Here is a 19524-nt window from a genome sequence, read left to right as displayed (position 1 = left end):
TTGAGTGTGAAGATAGATGCGCTTCCAGAGTCACCCAAATTGTACACCCTTGATTAGATCTGTATAAAATTTATTTAGAATATTCTGAAAATCATTGAGCAGGGGCGTGCTGTGACATTTGTTTTATTTTAATTCATCGCATTTAATTCCAGCTTTTTTCATTTCTACTCATCCTTCTCTGGCACAATCTTGCATTAATTCCAAGACGTTCGGCGCAAAAACGATACAAAGAGAAGATTGAATATGTAATGAATGTGCTTCAAACTTGAACCTCGAGGGCCTCCCGGTGGCACAGTGGTAGCGTCATCGTGGTCCAGGGTTCGATACCCGGTGGAGGCACTTAGTGGTTCGGATCCCACTTTAATCTGTAGGTCCAGTCCCGATTAGCCTTACTGTGCAAAAAGTGGACTTAAAACACCAAAATCAATCGATCAATCACTTGAACCCCGCGGACAAAACTGGAAGGGAGTAAGAAGCGAGGCTTCTGCTGCGGCTTCTGCGAGAGCACGAACTGCGCATGTCCGTTTCTTAGAGATGTAGAGACTGCTGAATCTTCCTGCATGTATTTTGCTCATATGCCCATCGAGCTTCTGCTCGAACCATTCACTACGGCATGAGCTTTCCTGTGTGGAAACTTTCTAAGTAGTTATGAATTTGACATTGCCCGGCGCCCCTCATCTTTGAATTCAATGGTTGTCCGACCGAAGCCTTAGTCGCTGAGGGAGTCGTAGGCAGGTCAGAAGGGGTTTAGACCCTCCGCAAGTTACGCCTTTGTAGCATGGTCAATGACGGCTATTAACTGCACAAATAGGTTCCTCATTAAAAGTTAGTCGGAAGACAATTCCACGGATGGCAGATTAAAGTGACACTAAAACAATGCAAGCGTATCAAATGATTCACGTTCAGGTTGAAGTTAAAAGAGTAACATGTAGTTCCATGATGATGCGTTTCTGGGCCAGTCTGATAACTTTTGTATCTGGGTTGCTAATTTGTGAGTTGTTTCAATTTTTTATTTCATATCATCACACTTATGAAAGCATTATAAGGGTTTTGTACATTTGGTTGTATCTGTGCTGGATTACATACATATGCAGGTCGACACTTTCTGGAATTTTCATGTGATAGGTTGGAATGTTGGGTGACCTTCATAAATTCTCAAAAAATCGCTGTTGCGGAGTGCATTTCTCCCAAATTAACGATTTGTAAGGAGGTTGTAAGGTAAGTCAAGGTTTATATCATGCATTAATTACATAAAACTGTTAAAATTCTTCTTCAGAATGTTAAGGTTATGGCACTTGGTTGAACTTACTGTTTTTATTCAAGTTTTATTTGGGTTTCTTCTATTTCCTCAATTGAGGAATAAGACACGAAGATATAAGACATAAACTAACAGATCTGGGGAGCAAATGAGAAGAGAGAAGACGATCGGTCTTCTCCCAGGAGTTTTAAACTAACAATTAATCATCAATTAATCTAAGAATAAGTGGCGTGGCAACTATGCAAGTGTTGCAATATCTTGTTTAATGTCTTGGGTTTTGCTGCTTTTGCTGTTACCAGAAACAAATAAAAGGACCATGATATTTTTAGTCTGAAAAAAATGATGAAAGATTACAAGAAATTATTATCGAGTTCAAAATTTATGGTGATCGACCTCTCATTTGGCATATAATAGGCGATCGTCTCCCTCCTTGACTCCTATAATTTAGTAATCACACTCAGGACATCTAAAACAATAAATTCTTTGTGTTAATCTTACTTTGATAGGACCTACAGTTTAAAGTGCAATTCGTAATAGAACATGAGATGCATATTTACAAACCCATGTACAAATCTCAACTATGGACGTGGTTTACTGTAACAGCCAATAGCAGCGCGTTTCTTACATGAGGCAACTGTTACTCAGCTGACGCCTTCATCCATGCAGGGTGCCACAGATCTACACTCCATCTCTGGGATCTGTGGAGAAGGGGAGAAAATGAATGGGTGGAGTAAATCAGTGCGTGCTGCTGCAAAAGGCTGCTGCATTTTTCCTCTCACGCATTTATTGGCCCTCTCGAGTGACCACTTGTTTTCGTTCGCTTGCCCCCAGAGACGGAACATAGTGTACGGAGAGAGTCCTCATAGCGCAGCTGGTTAAGGCTTCTTGTATTCGTTGCATATTTCCACCAGTGATGTGCCGTAGACTATAAGTTGTCTACACGTAATCTACGCGTAGATTACATTGGGTTGTAGTTTACATAGACTACGTAGACAATCTAAAGTGCATTAAAATTAATTTTCAAGGATTTCATGAAAGGAAAGTGACATTTTCAACTATATTGGTTCCTAACGAAATGAAAAGAACCCTATTTACAACAAATTTATCTTCTCTTCTATTTTCAACTATGGAAGAAGATAAATAGTATGAAAAAAACAACAACAGATGGCAATCGTGAGGCAAGAGTAACCCTTTTCCCATAAAACACTAGAATTTTTCCTATCTTAAGTTTCTTCCTAGGTGAGAAATTGTTCGAATTTGGAAGAAAGAGTATGAAAAGTTCTCCTCACACATCAGCAACTGATACGCAGTATAATTTTCTTTTAATTCCACGGCGTCCTTTGCTAAGTTATCACCTTTCGCCATGTTGTTTACATAGATTACGTAATCTACGTGTATAACATAGTCTACGTGTAGAATGTAGACTATCGTTGTTTACGCGTAGACGCACATCACTGATTTCCACTTTCAAGAACCTAGTTTTAATAAGATCGATCTCTGGCCATTTCCTTACATGTTTCAGAGAGTTAATCCGTTCTTGTTACATTAAACACTTTAAGCGTGATGCTGCTAATAACTTTACGTTATTGCTACCCAAGTTAAGTTTGGTGCTGTTGGTAATTTTACAATAATTATATATAATAAATAAAGGTCTTGAAGAAACTTGCTTAATACGATCGAATCCTAGTCACTTAACATGTTTCAAAAAGTTAATCCTTTCCGGTTACATTTAAAGTTTGATGCTGTTAAAATGTTTATGTTTTTGTTAGGTGTGGTAGGTTCGATACGTTTTTGTTAGGTAAATTATGTATGTACTGTTAGTAATTTTCCAATGATGATGATGATAATGAAAGGTATTGAGACCCACCCGTTTCATGGTTAATTTCCTTCATGGTGCATGTAGCACTGAATATTGTAGCAGCCTAGGTAACTGATGGGCCGTTGCATAAAGCAAGAAACGCGCTTGTATTTGCTGTTGTCTTTAATCCCGCCCACAGTTCCGTTTCCGCGTGGATTTTGTAAAAAAAAGTATCCGGGACTCTTTGAGTAGATTGCACTATCAACGAGGTCCAACAGCTAGCCGATTTAAGCTGCTAAGTTATATCTGTATCCTACCTCTCGTAGGACTATATAATAATAATAATAATGATAATAATTACGTAGCAGCTAGAAGAAAAGGGTCATCCGAGACTAAACGAAAAAAGTCTGTTCATCCGGCAACGGCTAAGCAAGAGGTGTAAAGAAAGTTTAAAGTGCAAAGTTGCTGAACTTGTTTACTTCAACACTGATGTAGTTCTCTATGCTTACAGGCAATTGTCTTCCAGCATCTGTTGCAAACAATGCAACACAGGGAAGTGGCAACAGAAGGATTCAAGCAGGTAAGACTAGTCTTCAATATTCAAACAAAATACCGATTTACGATTTAGCAATAGACGTTCAATTTTTTTGTGCATTTTTTCGGTGACGTTCATAAGGTATTGCAATATCCAGAACCGACCCATTATTTGCCTACACCGGAATCCAGTACCCCGTGATTTCAAGGCGACTACGTTGCCACTACGTCATCGGGGAGGCTAGAATAATAAGAGTATTAAACAGTAGGCTAAAGCATGCTGTAGAATATCACCTAGTTATGTTCTTCATATGGATAGGGTTGATTACAATAGCAGATATAGCATAGTTACTGAATATATTCAATTTATCTATGATATGACAGGTCACTGGCGTACGCAGGGGGAGAGCTGGTGGGATTGCAGCCACTCTCGAAATTTAGAGAAAATTAAAATTCTCATATTAAAGGAGTAAAGAACTCGGGAAAACCAAACTGGAAAATGCAAACCCACATTACAATGAACGGATTAACATTTTTGTCTTTGAATAACTTATAAAATGAACATTATAAATGGTAATTACGAAATATTTTATAGTGTACAATTCCAGGTCAATCCGAAAAGATAAGTATCTATATGTACACAATAGCTGATCGCGGTAACTGCAATGTTGAAGGCTAACGAGACTATGGCGTCTGGAGCTACAGTCAGTATAGTTCTCTATAGGAATGCGTGTCTGTCCTGTGTTTTGTCCTCATATGTGTTGAGTGCCACAGCCTCAGATTTTAACCTATAGGTATGGAGATTCTTAGTCTTCAGAGACAGGTTATGGTTTTTGTTATGGCAAGGAGCTTTGCCTCGTATTATGTGATGGGTACTAATAGCCCATGTGCTGAATGGGTAGATTACATAGCTGCAGAAGAGTGCTTCCCTTTAACCGACATTCGCTGTGCGCATGAGCATTGTCTTGCTGCAAGAAGGACAGCATCGGAAAGTGTGTCGCGCCTTCCATTTTTGGTGGAGTTCCATAAATTCACCAGCAATGTGGTATAATGGGTCTTGTTTTTTGTGGTCCCTTTTGTCAGAAAATCTGTCAACATCAATCCATCACCTTGCAACCTTGGACACGTGCCTTATTCGTTGGTGGTGAGTCGTAGTGTTTCCATTGCTTCGATTATGTTCCAGCCCCTTGGTTAAACCGATAAATCCACGTCCCATCCTGTGCATTTTGTTTGGCGAAAAAGTCCTCTTGGTTTTACTAAACGTTCGCGGAAGCACCTGACTCTGTTGTCCCTTTGGAAAGGTGTGAGAAAGCGAAGAACCCATCGAGTTGAGACCTTTTGTGCATGCAGATGCTCCTTGATAACTTTTCCCACAAACCCCACACTTTGTAATTCCGCAATTCACATTTTTACAGAGCATATTTGTCCAAGTCGCGGTTCGACCAACAATGGACAAAGCATGCCGTATAAAGAAACGAATTGCGGCACAGTATGTGAGGCGAGTGTACAGTGGGATGTACAAGTATTGTTTGGCAAATTGTCCCCTACTATTTCCATTAATTTTTCTCCTGCTTCTTTTTCGCTTTTAAGGAACGAACTTGCATTGAAGCTGGTGTAGAGGTTTCAACTGCTTCACTGACATTTTTTTCAATTCTTGAATTTCACGTTGGCTAAAACTAAGTGAATGAACGTGGAGATGGACAATTTGCCTGGTAATATTTATGAAACCTACTCTACCATCTATCAAACAGGGACATATTCAAGATTTTTGTTCCGGAAGGGATAAACAACATTTTAAAGGGGTTGTAGATGGTCCACAGCCTTCACCGTCCCCCAGAAAACAAGAAATACTAGATAAATAAATGCTATTATTTTATCCCCCAAATGCATTTTGCAGGGTAATTAGATGTGTACTTATTGTAACTAACCCTTGAAAATACCCCTCTGCGCTTCATGGAATATAGCTTTGTGTTTTGAAGCGTTATCATTGCAATATTTGATATCACATATGATATGTGGATATGTCCGCTTTATGCGCAGAAAGGTTAATTGGGACTGGACCTGTAGTTTAAAGCCGAATCCGAACCACTATGTGCATCCACATTGAACCCGAGACACCTTGATTAAAAAGCAACGACGTTACCACTGCGTCACCGTGAATACCATGTCGGAACATGTGTTAATTTAATTATTGGCTCTATAAATAGAGGTAAATTTGTTACTGAACGGGGAAATAATATACCTGTTGTAAAATTCAATAGCAAAGAGGAGAAAGTGACAATTCAGGAGAGCTAACATGGGAGTAGTGCCTCCTCGGGAAATATATTTGAATACATCTTCCATATTTTAAAGCCAGCCCCCGTGGCGGAGTGGTTATCACATTGCGCTACGACGCCAGGGGTCCCTGGTTCGAATCCTGGCCTGGCCATGGATGTTTGTGAGTGTCCATTCATCAATTTCATCACTCATCCCCATCTTCGCAAATTAGCCAAAAGTGGCACAAGAAGCAAAGTAAAATAAAGCAAATCAATCAATGAATGATATTTTAAGGTTTTTCTATTAATAATAGTGGAAATATAAAAGTAATTAGCATATCCTGTTTACCTTACTGTTTGGCACACACAGGAGATGTAGCCTATTGTTTTTAAATACTAATGACTGTGTTAATATCTCCCTCCCGCTCTCATGAATTCCGTATGCTTACAAGAACTGACCTCAATCATGGCTGCTCGAAGTCGGAATGCAACAGTTTGTGATGTAGGTGAAACACACCTACACCGTTGCATTGCTTTATCCTGTTTACACCTGGGGCGCGTCGCTCAGCTACTTGACGGCCGCTCCGCGAGCGCTGCTCACTTGATCACTGAGCGAACTTGAAACTTGCTCGCCACAGGTTTCAGCCACAGAATATAGCGTCTTTGTGTTTCGATCTCGTGAGGCAAAGGGAAGAAGAGGAAACTGTATGAGGATGGTGGGGGACGAGGCGAGGCGAACAATGAGAAAATATTATATTAATGATGAACGGTTTGCGATATAGCGTAATTAGAGAGGAAGTTCAAGTAACAGAAGGTGATGTAATATTCCGTTTTTTTAATTGTATTAAAATGAAAGCGTTGTTTATTCCAAAAAAATTAAAGTATTAAATATATATCGTAGCATATCGTAGTTTTGGAAAGTTGTGCAAGGATGTGAAAATGAAAATTTCGACAGTTTTGTTCACATCAACTAGTCTATTTCCATAATTAACAGCTTTTCAAACAACGAAATCTTGTCAATTCGACTCACATATTGATCACAGATTATTCAAAGGCACTGATATTTTGATCAATGAGCAAACAGCGTCAAGTAAATGATCTGTCTGCTCAATGAGCGAAAAATCTTGCTCAGCGAGCGTCGCTCAGATTCTTGAGGGGCCCCTGAATTCTCCCCGAAGCAAACATATTATTTCTTACACTATACTTGTTAGAACACCCAATAAATTAATTGTAAACTATGAATATTTTGCATGTTTAATTGTAATATTTGACACTAATTTATCGTTACATTTCCTCAGCTAGTACGCCACCACCAGTGCCAAGATACTTATCAAGATTGGGCGCAAATGGCCAACAGCCGCAGAAGAAGGAGCCTGGAACAATTCCTGAACCGACGGTTGCCGCTCCCATCGCAGGGACTTCAATAGGCATCGACCAGGTGCCGCTCCTCAGGTCGCTGGGAGGTAAAGAATGACCACAAGAACAACTAAATAGACGTGGTGCTCTTTTCTCTTTATTTTCAGTTTTCTGTCTTCGTTCTATTGCTTTCATCGGAATGCTTCTTATGATTAATACATGGTTGTCTTTGAGGAGCACCAACATAAGATTTGAGACGAAGCAGGTATTGAAAGTTTTCCTTTATTTTTGTATTCGAAACGGGAACATTTCACAGAAACATAGGCCTGTCTCCTCTGCGAACAATGTTACCGATATAAAAGTATCATTTCCTAATACGAAATGTAAAAATCACAATATATTTAATTAACACGACGACAGAATATTGGGATTGAAATAATACGTCATTAATATTTTGAATCTTTGCTATTTACATTTTTCAAGTGCTTATATATAAATATCGACCATATGACAAGCTATTCATTTAGTTTGAAATTAGGGAAGAATTTAAAGTGGTTAAAACTCACTATACGTCACAAATCATGGGTGTCATCCTAACACGCTTTTTATCAAAATAATTTTGGGTGGTATGTTGAACTATTTTTGGGGAGATTTACCCACGGCACCACTTTTTATTATCTCATTTATTTATTTTACGCATTTTACGATTTCAACTAATTCCTTTCCAATCTCCTTTGGCAGATATAATGGCCTCCGTTTCCAGATACATTTCTCAGTTTAGAGAAGATGCTCCAGAATCGAAGCCCGAGGATCCGGACAAGACTTTTGCGAAGAAGATGGCAAGTCCTGTGGCTCACATGGTGGCGGCGAACAGGGAAGTTTCCATATTAGAGTCCATGGAAGGTAAAGGGGAAAATACTACACCAGACATCTCATACTACTAACAACATGAACAGTCGTTCAGCAAGGTAATCGTATCCAGATCGTATGTCATCATGTTCATTCAGTTGTTCCTGTGAAATGTCTATTACGATCCTAGGAGTACAATCGGCGGCAAAAATAATAGTAGGCAAATTGCCCACGACTATTTTCGATCCCCCTTATTTTAAAGGAATGGAATGATATTGATTCTTGAGCAGAGCTTGTCTACTCATTGGCGTTTTTATTTCAATTCTTGAACCTCATACGGTGCCACACTAAGTGAATGAACATGGTGATAGACAATTTGCCTACTATTATTTTGCTGTCGACTGTATATTATATATATAGGGATCTACACAAAAATAGATCAAAATTTCCAAACAGTTTGATTTTTCTTATCTCCAGTGTATCACTGACCTTTAATATTAATTTTAAAACTGGTTGTAGTAACAAAATTTTTACAATAGTGTGGAAGTGTTTTGTAATATCATATTCAGTCGTCTGTCGTATCATTATGAAATGATTATGTGCCAGTTCTTTGGTACGAGTTAGCAAAAATCGTATTCAAAAGGAAAATACATGAATTCGCATTGTGTGAACAAAAATTCTTGAACAAAATTTTAACTTTAGCATGTACGTATGTTCAGACACTAAATAGTCAAATAAGCTACAAACGTATCTCATAGCTTTAACTATAAAAAAATATAGTGTTAACTTTTCCCGAAATTAGCAAGCATTAATATTTTAGGTTCCTGTTTATAGTTTATCAAGTCATGATCCTGTTTAATTTTTCTCTAAATATACATACTAACAGTAGCGGCGATTGGGTACCAAAACTGGGGCCAAAGCGCAGTTTATACCTTCTCTTGGTAGACAAGCCTTAGCATTATGGACCATAGTGTGGAGACAAAAAGTGGCAAAAAATGTGTGTTGTTGGGGAGCGGGACGGGCAAATGACTTCTCACACACCCTAATTGTGTGAACTAAATATTTCAAATACAAAAGAAATAATAATAAAAAAGAAACTCATAACTTTCATGTTGGCGTCAGTTTTATGCAGCCTACCTTTGTTACCCTGTAAACATGCAAGAGGTGACCAAGATCATCTGGTGTGACTGGTATTGTATATTTTAACTAAAGCCTGCCCAACCAATTAATCAACAACTGTTTGCGATGATTTTCAATTTAGTGGAGATATCATGACTAACAGGCCCCGCACGACCTATCCAGTGCCGACCATAGCGTTGCGTAATGTACCGCCGCACAGGTAAAGCAAAATGTGCTGGTGCCCCATCATTCATGAACCACATACACGGTGAAGAGGAACATCTTCCAAGAGGCGTGGAAGATAGTTATGTAGGAACTGAAGGTACCCACGACCATTGAGTTTGGGTGGCAGGATGTGAGGTCCCAATATGAAATCACATACTACACCATCCACACATTCAAGGTGAAACGTTGCTGATGTCGTGACTCAAACATTTCATGGGGATTTTCGTCACACCACACGTGAGTATTATGAAAGTTCACAATTCCGTCACGAGTGAATCCAGCTTCGTCTGTGAACAGAATGTCACCTAAAAAGCATGGGTGTAATGCAAGTTTTTGCAGGATCCACTCACAAAACCTAACCCTGGCCTCGCAATCCGTTGCTTGGAGACCTCGTACGCGTCGGAGATGGTACGGGTAGAGCTGTGAGAAACACTTCGCTCCTGTACGGCGATTCTCCTAGTTGACGTCCCTGGTGCTTCTTCAACGCGTTGTAAAATGCTTTCCTCTTCTTCCACTGTGATACGCGTTGGCTTACCGCTTCTTTCTCCATAATCAAAACTCCCGTGTTCTTGGAGGCGTTGGTGTAATCTTATGAAACGCAACGATCAGGTGCCGTTCGGCGAGGAAAAGCTTCCCCGTAGAAGAAATGCATGTCCGCATATTCCTCGTTAGTGTACACACGTTCCATTTCAACCGCGAAGTACATGCACTTCACTGACATACCCTGTAGTACGTATTCCGTCTCAAACAGACACACTTACCGAACGACGTCTCAGTGTGCCTTCTAGCCTTGACGCAAGTCACGCTGCCCTCTGACGGTAACGGTAGGAACTACGCAAATTACGTATTACGTAATACTAGTAGAACACGTCGTACCTTTTACGTGATTCAAAGGCACCTACAGTATGAAGTACAGAGATTTCCAATAACGTCATTCGATTAGGGATGGTATCGAGACGAGACGAGACTTTCCTTGGTCTCGGTCTCGTCTCGAGTTCAAAAGAGTGATCTCGGTCTCGTCTCGTGTACTAGGTGGCCGTCTTGGTCTCTGTCTCGTCTCGAGGGTGGTGGTCTCGTTCTCGTCTTGTCTGAAGAGAGGCGGTCTCGGGCTCGGTACTATCCCTAGTTTCGATTAACAATACGTGCTTAGGTATCGTGCCTACATCCTGCATTCACACCACAACACTACTGTGTCACAGTGCACAAGTGGTAAAGTGTTCGGCTTACATTCAATAGGTTGAGGGTTCAACTCCCGTGACCATCGGAAAACACAATTCATTTTACCACTGTAGGTATTGGTATTGTGTCTTTCATCTGTGTGTGTGTGTGTGTGTATATATATATATATATATATGTGTGTGTGTGTGTGTGTGTGGGTGTGTGTGTGTGTGTGTGTGTGTGTGTGTGTGTGTGTGTGTGTGTGTGTGTGTGTGTGAATTATTAAATAAAATCACATTATATTATAAAATATACAATATATTATATCAACTGTCCTTCATTCAAAATTTGATTGCAAATTGAAGATTTTAATATGCTATGATGATTTGACTAAGGGGGGATGGAAAAAATTAAGAGATATTAAAAAAATAATAGTAACCTAAATAAAATTCACATCTAAATGCTATTACATGTTTTATTAATATATTTATATATTTTGCGGCAGCTGACGAAAGGCCATGAGAAATGGAGCAGAAATAACAAGTCCAACTAATTTCTTTGTTTGGTGTTTGCTGGGTTCAGTGTCTTTAGAGATGATGCATTTTGTAGTCCGTTCTTTGCGTATGTCTTCGATGTAATTCCAATAAAGTATTTCGACACCCAAACTAATTGTTTGTGATTGTTGTGAGAACAAAAACTTTCCCCCCTCGGAAAAGTTTGGTGGGGGGGGGGCAAATTTCAGGACAAAATCGTTGTTGGGGAGAATTCCCCTTTGTCCCCCCGGGATTTCGCACCCTGCGGGTAAGACACTATCAGCCTCAGCCCAAATCACTTGACTTGAAAATTTATTCCCCAGTAATTTATGAATCCCCTGAAGTGCAATTCCAATGCAATTGTGAAGTCTACTGATTTGAGGCAGAGGAAAAAACTCAGTAAACTCCAAAATCTATAAAAATGGATGTATGTGTGTGGGTGTGTGTGTATATTCTGTATATATGTTTGTTCCGGCATAACTCTCCAATGCCTGGAGCAATCAAACTTGGTACACGTATCACTTGCAATCTGGATATAATGTTTTGGAGTAAGACACCCCTGGCACCCCTAGGGGTGGGGTGGGAAGGGGGGTGACATGTAAAAATAATCAAGAACGACCTATATTAAATTCAGCACAAACAGACATCCGTGACTCTATGCAATCCGCACAACGATATTGTTTCTTGGGTTGTCTAACATTCAGGCTGTGTTGCAAAAACGACCTATATTTGAGTGGAATCCATTCGTGAAACTCCAAATGCGGTTCAACTTCAAGTTCATCACCTATCGGCATGGGGGTGAAAGGGGGTGAAAAATGAAATGCCACAAATGACCTAGATTAGTGTCGAATCCATAGTTTTCGGAGTCGCTAAGCTATTTGGTGACATTCACGATCACATTTAAAATTAGTTAGAATTCATTATTTTCCTGTCTAATACAAGATTGGGATAAATGAAAACTCGGGCAACGCCGGGTAATCGGCTAGTGAAATTATAAAAACCTTACATACCTAGTCACTCTACACTAGTAATAAAAGTGTGTGTGTGGTGAAGGGGGGGTCTAAATTTGAAAAAAAAAATCTGGGGCACCAGAGCGAAATGAAGCCTCAAGAAAATAACACAACGTTTACATCAACACATACTAAGTATATTATTTTGTAACACTTGTCTAATTTATTCTCTTGCACATCGCCAAAATTATGTCCGTGGAAGGGGAGAGTAGAGTTCGAGTTTTTGAACACACTATACACACATTATGAGCATTTTATAGAAAATATTAACGTCATAATATGTTTCTTAATGCTAACGTGGCCATATGTTGATTACCGAAATTTATAAAGTCCATATCAAGCAGAATTAATGTGTGATAAATTACCTGCATTTTCATACCTTCTCACCGTTCTCTCTATTTCCAGAGATAATTGCTGGGGTGTTCCATCTGTGCATTGAAGCCTTCAGTAAGTAATGTGAAACGAGGAATTCACTATTTAAGGTTACAAAACGTCCAAAGAGTTGTTACATTTCAAATTAAAATAAAGTATGTTTGGTTCAAAGTATTAGATGTGATCGTCAGCAAGGGCGTCGCCACAAGGTGGGCAAGGATGTATTTAAAGGGGAGTTAAGGTTCCACTCCCCACTCGAAACATCTGGCATGTTGCAAGTTCAGAAACCAAAACCGGCAACTCATTTTCAAATATTTATTCAAAGCTTTACAACAATACAACAGGGAGATAGACCATGCTGCCTCTTCTAGCTTCAGAAAGAATATTCCCTTATGGTTGACTCAAAATTTCCCTGCCGACCTTTAAATTCCCTATGTTGTATGTCTTGGCAAGAGCTCCAAACTAGGATCTATAGCTCATCCTCTCTCCCTAGAGGTTGGTGTACTATATAGATTTAACATATATTCCGTCCCATAAAACAGTGCTTGTATAGTGCGTACTGACTGTATATAATACTGTTAAGTATGATATCAATCATGGGCAAACCCCGGTAACGTCTTCTGTCTACGGTCATTCTCTAATTCACCTTGACATATAGGGTGTTCCGTATAGGACGCTGAATTTGAATCGAGTGCTATCGTTTTGTTTCGAGGTTGGCAGACCTGTTCTTACAAATGTTGGTATCCGTTGTCATGCCGATTAATGTAGCCTCAATTGTTTTGACTCGTTTGTTGTGGTTACGATATGGAACAGTTTACGATTGAGCAACGTGTTCTAATTGTGAAGACATTTTACCAAAGTGGTGAAAGTGCAACGCAGACAGTGTGTGATCTTCCACCCTGTGATTTCTTCTTATGGGGGTTTGTGAAATCACAGGTGTACGCCAACAAACCACGAACCCTTTTGGAACTGAAGGCGGAAATCATACGGGTGATTGTAGGCATCGGGACAGACGTCTGCGAGAGGGATATCAATAATTTTGGGGAGCGTATAAATTCATGCAGACTCAGTAGGGGTGGACATATGCCTGACATTGTCTTTCATAAGTAAATGGGAGATGTTAGTGCTTACATATATGTGAAATATAACTATTTTCATGATGTTTTCTCTATTTTTATTTAATTTTCTAATTCAGCTTCCTATACGGAACACCCTATATATTTAGTCTACCGTCTGTCAGCCAAGTAGCTTACATCAGAGATTTTGAGGATCATTTAGTGATTTAGAGTAGCGCAAGAATAAGCTCACCCACACATGGAGAGATGAGGAGAGGGACAGAAAAAAAGGTAGAATTAATTTGGTTTGAGTTGGTTTTTTAAGTCCTACTTTATGCACAGCAAGGCTAATCGGGACTGGACCTACAGTTCAAAGTGGGATCCGAACCACTTACTTGTGCCTCCACCGGGTATCGAACCCGGAACCCCTTGATTACAAGGCAATGACGCTACCATTGCGCCATGGGGGAGACCCCAGGTAGAATTAATGAAAGACGGAAATTAGTGAATTGAGAAGATGAAGAAAGAAGGAGAGAAAATGATAAAAAGGTAGAAACAGGGAAACAGAGGGAAATATAGAAAATAATGATATATGAAAGAGAAGGGAAGATAGAAACAGAGAGAGAGAGAGAGAGAGAGACAGAAAAATATAAAAATGCAAAGGGAGCTAACGGGAGAGATACATACAAGCAGGAAAAGAGGAAGAAAGAAAGAAACATATAGAAACGAAGAAATAATTATAGAATGATGAAATGGGGAAAGAAATATACACAGAAAGAGAAGATAAAAGAGAGAGAGAAAAGCCAAGGAAAATCGATAGAATGGGAAAATACAGTGGCGGCGCCAGGATTAATCACCTAGAGCAGGGGTTCCCAAACTTTTTCATTTCACGGCGCCCTTAGTGTTTCAAAATTTTTCCGCGGCGCCCAAAGTCAGAATGTAGGTTTATCTAACACTTGCAATGCTCAGTTAGGGTGGTTAGGTTGCTGCCTTAAGTTAAAAAATAAACACATACTGTATTTCAAATTGAGAAAGATTTTCATGTTTAAAGTACTAAATAAGCACATATTTGGAACATATCATATCATTGATTGAATATACAATTCTAAAACCATGAAGTAGGTTTCATTTCATATTGGAACATTTCACGGCGCCCATGTAAGCCAGCAACGGCGCTCACTTTTGGAACCACTGACCTAGGGAGGGTTGAGGAGTGAAATTTAGGGGGTGCGAAGTTGAAAATAAAGGAAACATGAAACATGCTTTAGTCATTGCATCAAATACCAATCCACTTTTGAGGCTTCTTTGAAAATATGCCAAACAAACTGGTGACTTGCTTGCTTTGACCACACAACAATGCTGTAATAGGTTAACTAAAGAAATAACGGTCTAAGACCGTCAGTTTTCGGTTCCATCCAACTCCTGTAAAAAAATACCGTGACAATTTATAAAGTATTGCCGGCTTTTACATAGTTCACCTAATTAATGTAATTTTAAAGATTCGGTTCATAAAAAAATATATTAACTTATTTATGATGTATGCAACTGCAAATTGTAAGCATTATCTATCTTTATGCATGATAAAATATTCAAATTTAAATAACAAATCGGTTGCGTTCTGTCTTTGTAAATTAACAGGTAAACCGTATTGTAAATTTTACGGTCACTTCTAACAGTGAAGTAAAATGTACAAGAAAGTAAATTCAGCTTCTGTTTGAGATAAGGATCAATGGTTTGCCTGTTATATACAATAATAGCGGTCTTACTTCAGTACTCAACTTTCTACGCTCAACATGACTTGTGAGCCACAATGTAAATTGACACTACTAGAGTTAATACTGAAAACAGGTTGTAAAAAAGGGAGGCGGAAGAAATAAGAGGCGTGCACCCCTTCGCACCCCCTGGGGCTGGCCCTGGGAAAATAGAAAGATATACAAAACGAAAGGTAAAAGAATAGAGGAAGATAGTAAAAAAGAGAGGGAAATAATCTTACTAGCCAAAGGCTACGGCAATAGGCCCAGGTCCATGTCGAAATCTTACACCCTCGATTTCGCAGGTGATTTTTTTATAAGGAGCATGTGCTGCTAATTGTGAATAATAAAATTCTGGAGCGCGGAAAAATGTATTTACGACTGTACAGCCGTTTGAAGTTGAGATGTAGCCGTTTGAAGTTGCGAGGTGGTTGCTGTGTTGAAATTTCCCACCGATTCCGGGCTCCGCCCCTTGGGTAATTAACCTACCGTCTCCTGCCGCTAACGCTGCCCCGCCTTTCTATATAGAGTCCATTTTGAAGGTATGTTAGAAACTGGCCGGAGCCACCTGCCCCCAATACTATTTTTCGCACCGACGCATTTAGGTACCAAAGAAATAAGGCGAAAATTAAACCTCAAAAGGTAACTTACCTCTTTATCTCAAGTGCGGGCTGAATTGCGGGTCGAAGTTAATTTGAAAGTCCAAAAGAGAAGTCAGTTGTATGTCAAAAGTCTTTGTTGTCCTTTTCCACAGAATACTACCCTCTCCTGTCCGTACCATAATAGAAATAAGAAGTTGCAAATGATCCCATCCCACAACTTCTTTCAGGCCCGCAGTTGCGAAAAGAAATATGCACGATGTTTCACAAGATAACGTATTTACACATGCTGAGGATACTGTTGAACAATATGTTGAATGATATTCCTCATCGCGTCTCGTCGCTGTTTTCCATGCCTGTCAAACCAGATAAACTCATCCAGATACTCCTCCAAAAATGTCGCAAATTATCCCACTGCACAAGTCAATCATAAGAAGAAAAAGAATATGTTTAGACGTGCGCCTGTGACATGAATCCAATATGGAATCCCTGAAAAACCGTATAGACGCAACGTACGCAAGGAACTTCAATATGTAAAAAAACGTATGTTTCGTAGCCGTAGATGTAAAAAAAAATACCTTCCGCGCTATTTAGAAACACCCTTTGTTCCAAGAAACTTATTTATTTGACGAAAACATTTGAAATGTTCGCGAAATCCAGGGTGTAAGATTTCGGCACGGAGCCACAGGCCCCACGCGAAAACATTTTGCCCACCTTTCAGCGTGCCCGAAAGAAATTATTTGGTGGATTGATTGACTTGATTTATTTTTCTTCACTATTATTTCACTTTTGGCTAATTACGAAGATGAGGATGTGCGATGTTATGATGAAATTGATGAAGGGAACACTGACAAAGAACACCAATGCCCAGAATGTGATGCAAACTCGGAATCCTTCACATGGTACCGCGCTATGCTAACCACTCCGCCACGGAGGCCGACACCACTTTTTGTGTGGAGACTTATGTTTGAGGCCCTTAGAAAATGGCAGAACACTCTTTTACAAAGGTTTTCAATGAAAATTTTAACGTTAAACTTCTAAAATATTATAATTAGATATTTCATAAAATATGTACCTAAATACGTATTATCAAAATATCTAAATATGTAGTATAAAAATATGTAATGTTAATAATAATCGAGTATCCAAGCAATGTCATGAATTCTGCTAGATATCTATTTTATTTGAACATATTCAGCACAGTAGCTTTCTTTTTTACCAAAACCAAGTTTCTAAGCGCTTTTCCTAAACCTAAAAGCGAAACTAAAATATTTAACCAGAACCGTGGGGGGAGGGCGAACTCCAGAATCTTTCCATAATAACAGTCTCTTCCTTTTTTCCCCATCAGCCTGTTTTTCGACGACTTCACAGGGAATTTAAGTGACCATATAAGCACTATGCATCTCATTGATTATAAAATATGACATCACATGAGCTACAAATTTTCTTCATAATGTTTCAGAGTTCGAAAATATAGGGAAAAGGTTCAAGATAGAAAAACATTACCGAAATATGTTGTTTTATGTAAAGTAAATGAGCAAATATGTAAAGTATGTAATATTCTGGAAAATATGTACAAATATATAACACAAAACTTATGAAAAATCATGTCAGTTATATAATTCGTTGAAATTTTCCTGTTCAAAGTATGTATCTAGAAAGGAACAGAATGTGTAATTGCATACAAATCCGGGATGTAATTATAATCATTGAGAAAGTAGATGATCTCCTCATGACGTCATATAATTGTGTTCCTTGAAAATTTCTGGTATCCCAGTCCCCACGTTTATACATCTACCCTTAAAAAATGCATATTGTCAAGCAATAGGATAAAACTGTGTTGTGCAATGTAGAAACAGTGTACTCAGCTCCATTATTGACTCATTGTTAAAACACTTTTTCCCACTGTTCCAATACTCTCGATTTGAAGATATTGCGCGGCCTGAGATTAACGTGACTGAATACTACTTGTGCATGCGGTTTAGAAAGGAATAAATTACAATGAACGATGCATAAACAATAGTGCATGCTACTATATTTTTTAAATAGAAAACAACATTTTTTTTCTTTCAGAGAAATTGAACGGGTTGGAATATATTAGGAAACTAATGTCGAGATTTATGCCTGATGTATGGTGATCTACTGGAGAACTACTTGGATTTCATACAATTGGTCATAGTAAAGTGTAAAGCAGTTTTACAATTTTATTTAATTGGATCAGAAGGTAATTTTCTGTCGTTGTAAAGTAGCGTTTTAATAGAACTAAAGCCTTTCCTCAGAGAAAAAAGTACAGTTTATGCAAAAGGCTGATAAAATCACATTGAAGCTTTAAACATTATAATTATATCTCCAATATTCAAACCCTCTGTGTTATCTTATTGTATCTTTGATGAAGAATAAAACATATTTAAAAAAATTAGCTTAAGAACTCATTTCTGTAAAACAATATGAGAAATTATAACCTGCTCTCCCTTAAAAAAAATAGCAAGTTTCAAAATGATTATAACATTCATTCTTTAAAAGTTTACTTTTCGACCGAAGGAATGACTACATGTATTCGTGAAACATACGTATTTCTTATACATATGCAACAATATACGTTGTATTTCAAACAGGTGTTCTCGGGTTACCACTCAGGTTAAATCGGTGTTAGCTTCCAACGTTTCGAGCGCATACATTGCTCTCATCTTCAGGGAATGTAAAAAAAAAATCCCCTTTTAAAATCTTTTTTCGAGCACGCCTCATCTCCAGAAAAATAACCTGGCTAGTTACCCGTGAACACCTGTTCGAATCACGTCGCCAGGAAACTACAATTCATGTTGTATTTGTGGCGTAATCACAATTTTTAGTAACGCTTCTACAACAATGGGGGGTCTCACACAGTGCCGGATCTACAAGCCGCAAAACCCCGCAGTGCGGAGACAAGTAAGCCTTTAGGAGGCCCTCAGCCATTGACATAGTAGAGGGTTCGCGTATGTAAAAAAACAATGTAGTTACTCAGGGGTACAGAAACGAATAGGGGATACCGGGGCACTTTGTCACAATTTTCACATTTTATTTTTTTAATATATATAATTTATAATTTTTATATTATTATATTATATTATAATTATATTATAATTTTTTACATGCAATTACTTAGTTATCTTGTGCACAACATATGTTCCTCTGTACAATGTAACTCATCCTGAACTGGACTTAATAATACTTCTTTATGATCACTACAGTTGTGACAATTTACCCCATATGCGTGGTAAGTCGTCACAATATCTGGGGCAAGTTGTCACATGCTATTCTAGTGGCAGTTTTATTAAATAGGTATATATTATTAATGTAACTCCTAGAAAAAGACTGGAAATGTTACTAGCACTAAATACTTAGCATGTAAAAGAGACTCAAAAGCTAATTAAATTAAAAAGTAAATTATGCTAGTTATACAGGAAATAAAGTAGGTGGGCCTGTATATTTTCTTCATTCCAAAAGATACATATATTGTTACATCAATCTTTGTAGGTAAACCAGAACTTTCATGAAAACAACATTAGCTTACAGAGTAGCTAATGAATCAAAACTACAAACTTAAAGTTTACAGAAAACTGTTTCAGTAAGAACATTTGCAACAGATAGGGCCTACACTTCCAACACACGAAAT

The 19524-nt window shown here is 38.6% G+C and overlaps 1 protein-coding gene across 2 annotated transcripts; it reads left to right on the top strand.

The window, feature by feature from the left end:
- Positions 1-906: 906 nt before the first annotated feature.
- On the top strand, positions 907-18269 carry LOC145992643 (uncharacterized). Of its 2 annotated transcripts, none has more exons than XR_014442184.1 (6): positions 907-991; positions 3568-3636; positions 7144-7308; positions 7943-8169; positions 12501-12542; positions 17946-18269. XR_014442184.1 is itself a non-coding variant. In XM_083129015.1 (6 exons), the coding sequence occupies exons 1-6, from the start codon at positions 937-939 to the stop codon at positions 18008-18010; spliced, it is 558 nt and encodes a 185-aa protein (XP_082985141.1). In that variant the 5' UTR covers positions 907-936; the 3' UTR covers positions 18011-18269. The 2 variants fall into 2 exon arrangements, 1 of the variants encoding a protein (XP_082985141.1); XM_083129015.1 differs by having other exon boundaries at positions 7943-8104.
- Positions 18270-19524: the final 1255 nt, after the last annotated feature.

This window comes from Lepisma saccharinum, chromosome 9 (assembly GCF_977018435.1).
Source record: "Lepisma saccharinum chromosome 9, izLepSacc3.1, whole genome shotgun sequence".
Lineage (NCBI taxonomy): Eukaryota > Metazoa > Arthropoda > Insecta > Zygentoma > Lepismatidae > Lepisma > Lepisma saccharinum.
Note: the sequence above shows the minus strand (reverse complement) of the source record. Positions and strands in the feature narration are given on the sequence as shown.

Excerpts from the sequence above, each read along its gene's own strand:
- LOC145992643 (XM_083129015.1), top strand. The coding sequence starts at position 937 with ATGATGATGCGTTTCTGGGCCAGTCTGATAACTTTTGTATCTGGGTTG. Across the intron at positions 992-3,567 it reads TGTATCTGGGTTGCTAATTT|GCAATTGTCTTCCAGCATCT; the intron begins GTGAGTTGTTTC and ends CTATGCTTACAG. Across the intron at positions 7,309-7,942 it reads GCTCCTCAGGTCGCTGGGAG|ATATAATGGCCTCCGTTTCC; the intron begins GTAAAGAATGAC and ends CTCCTTTGGCAG.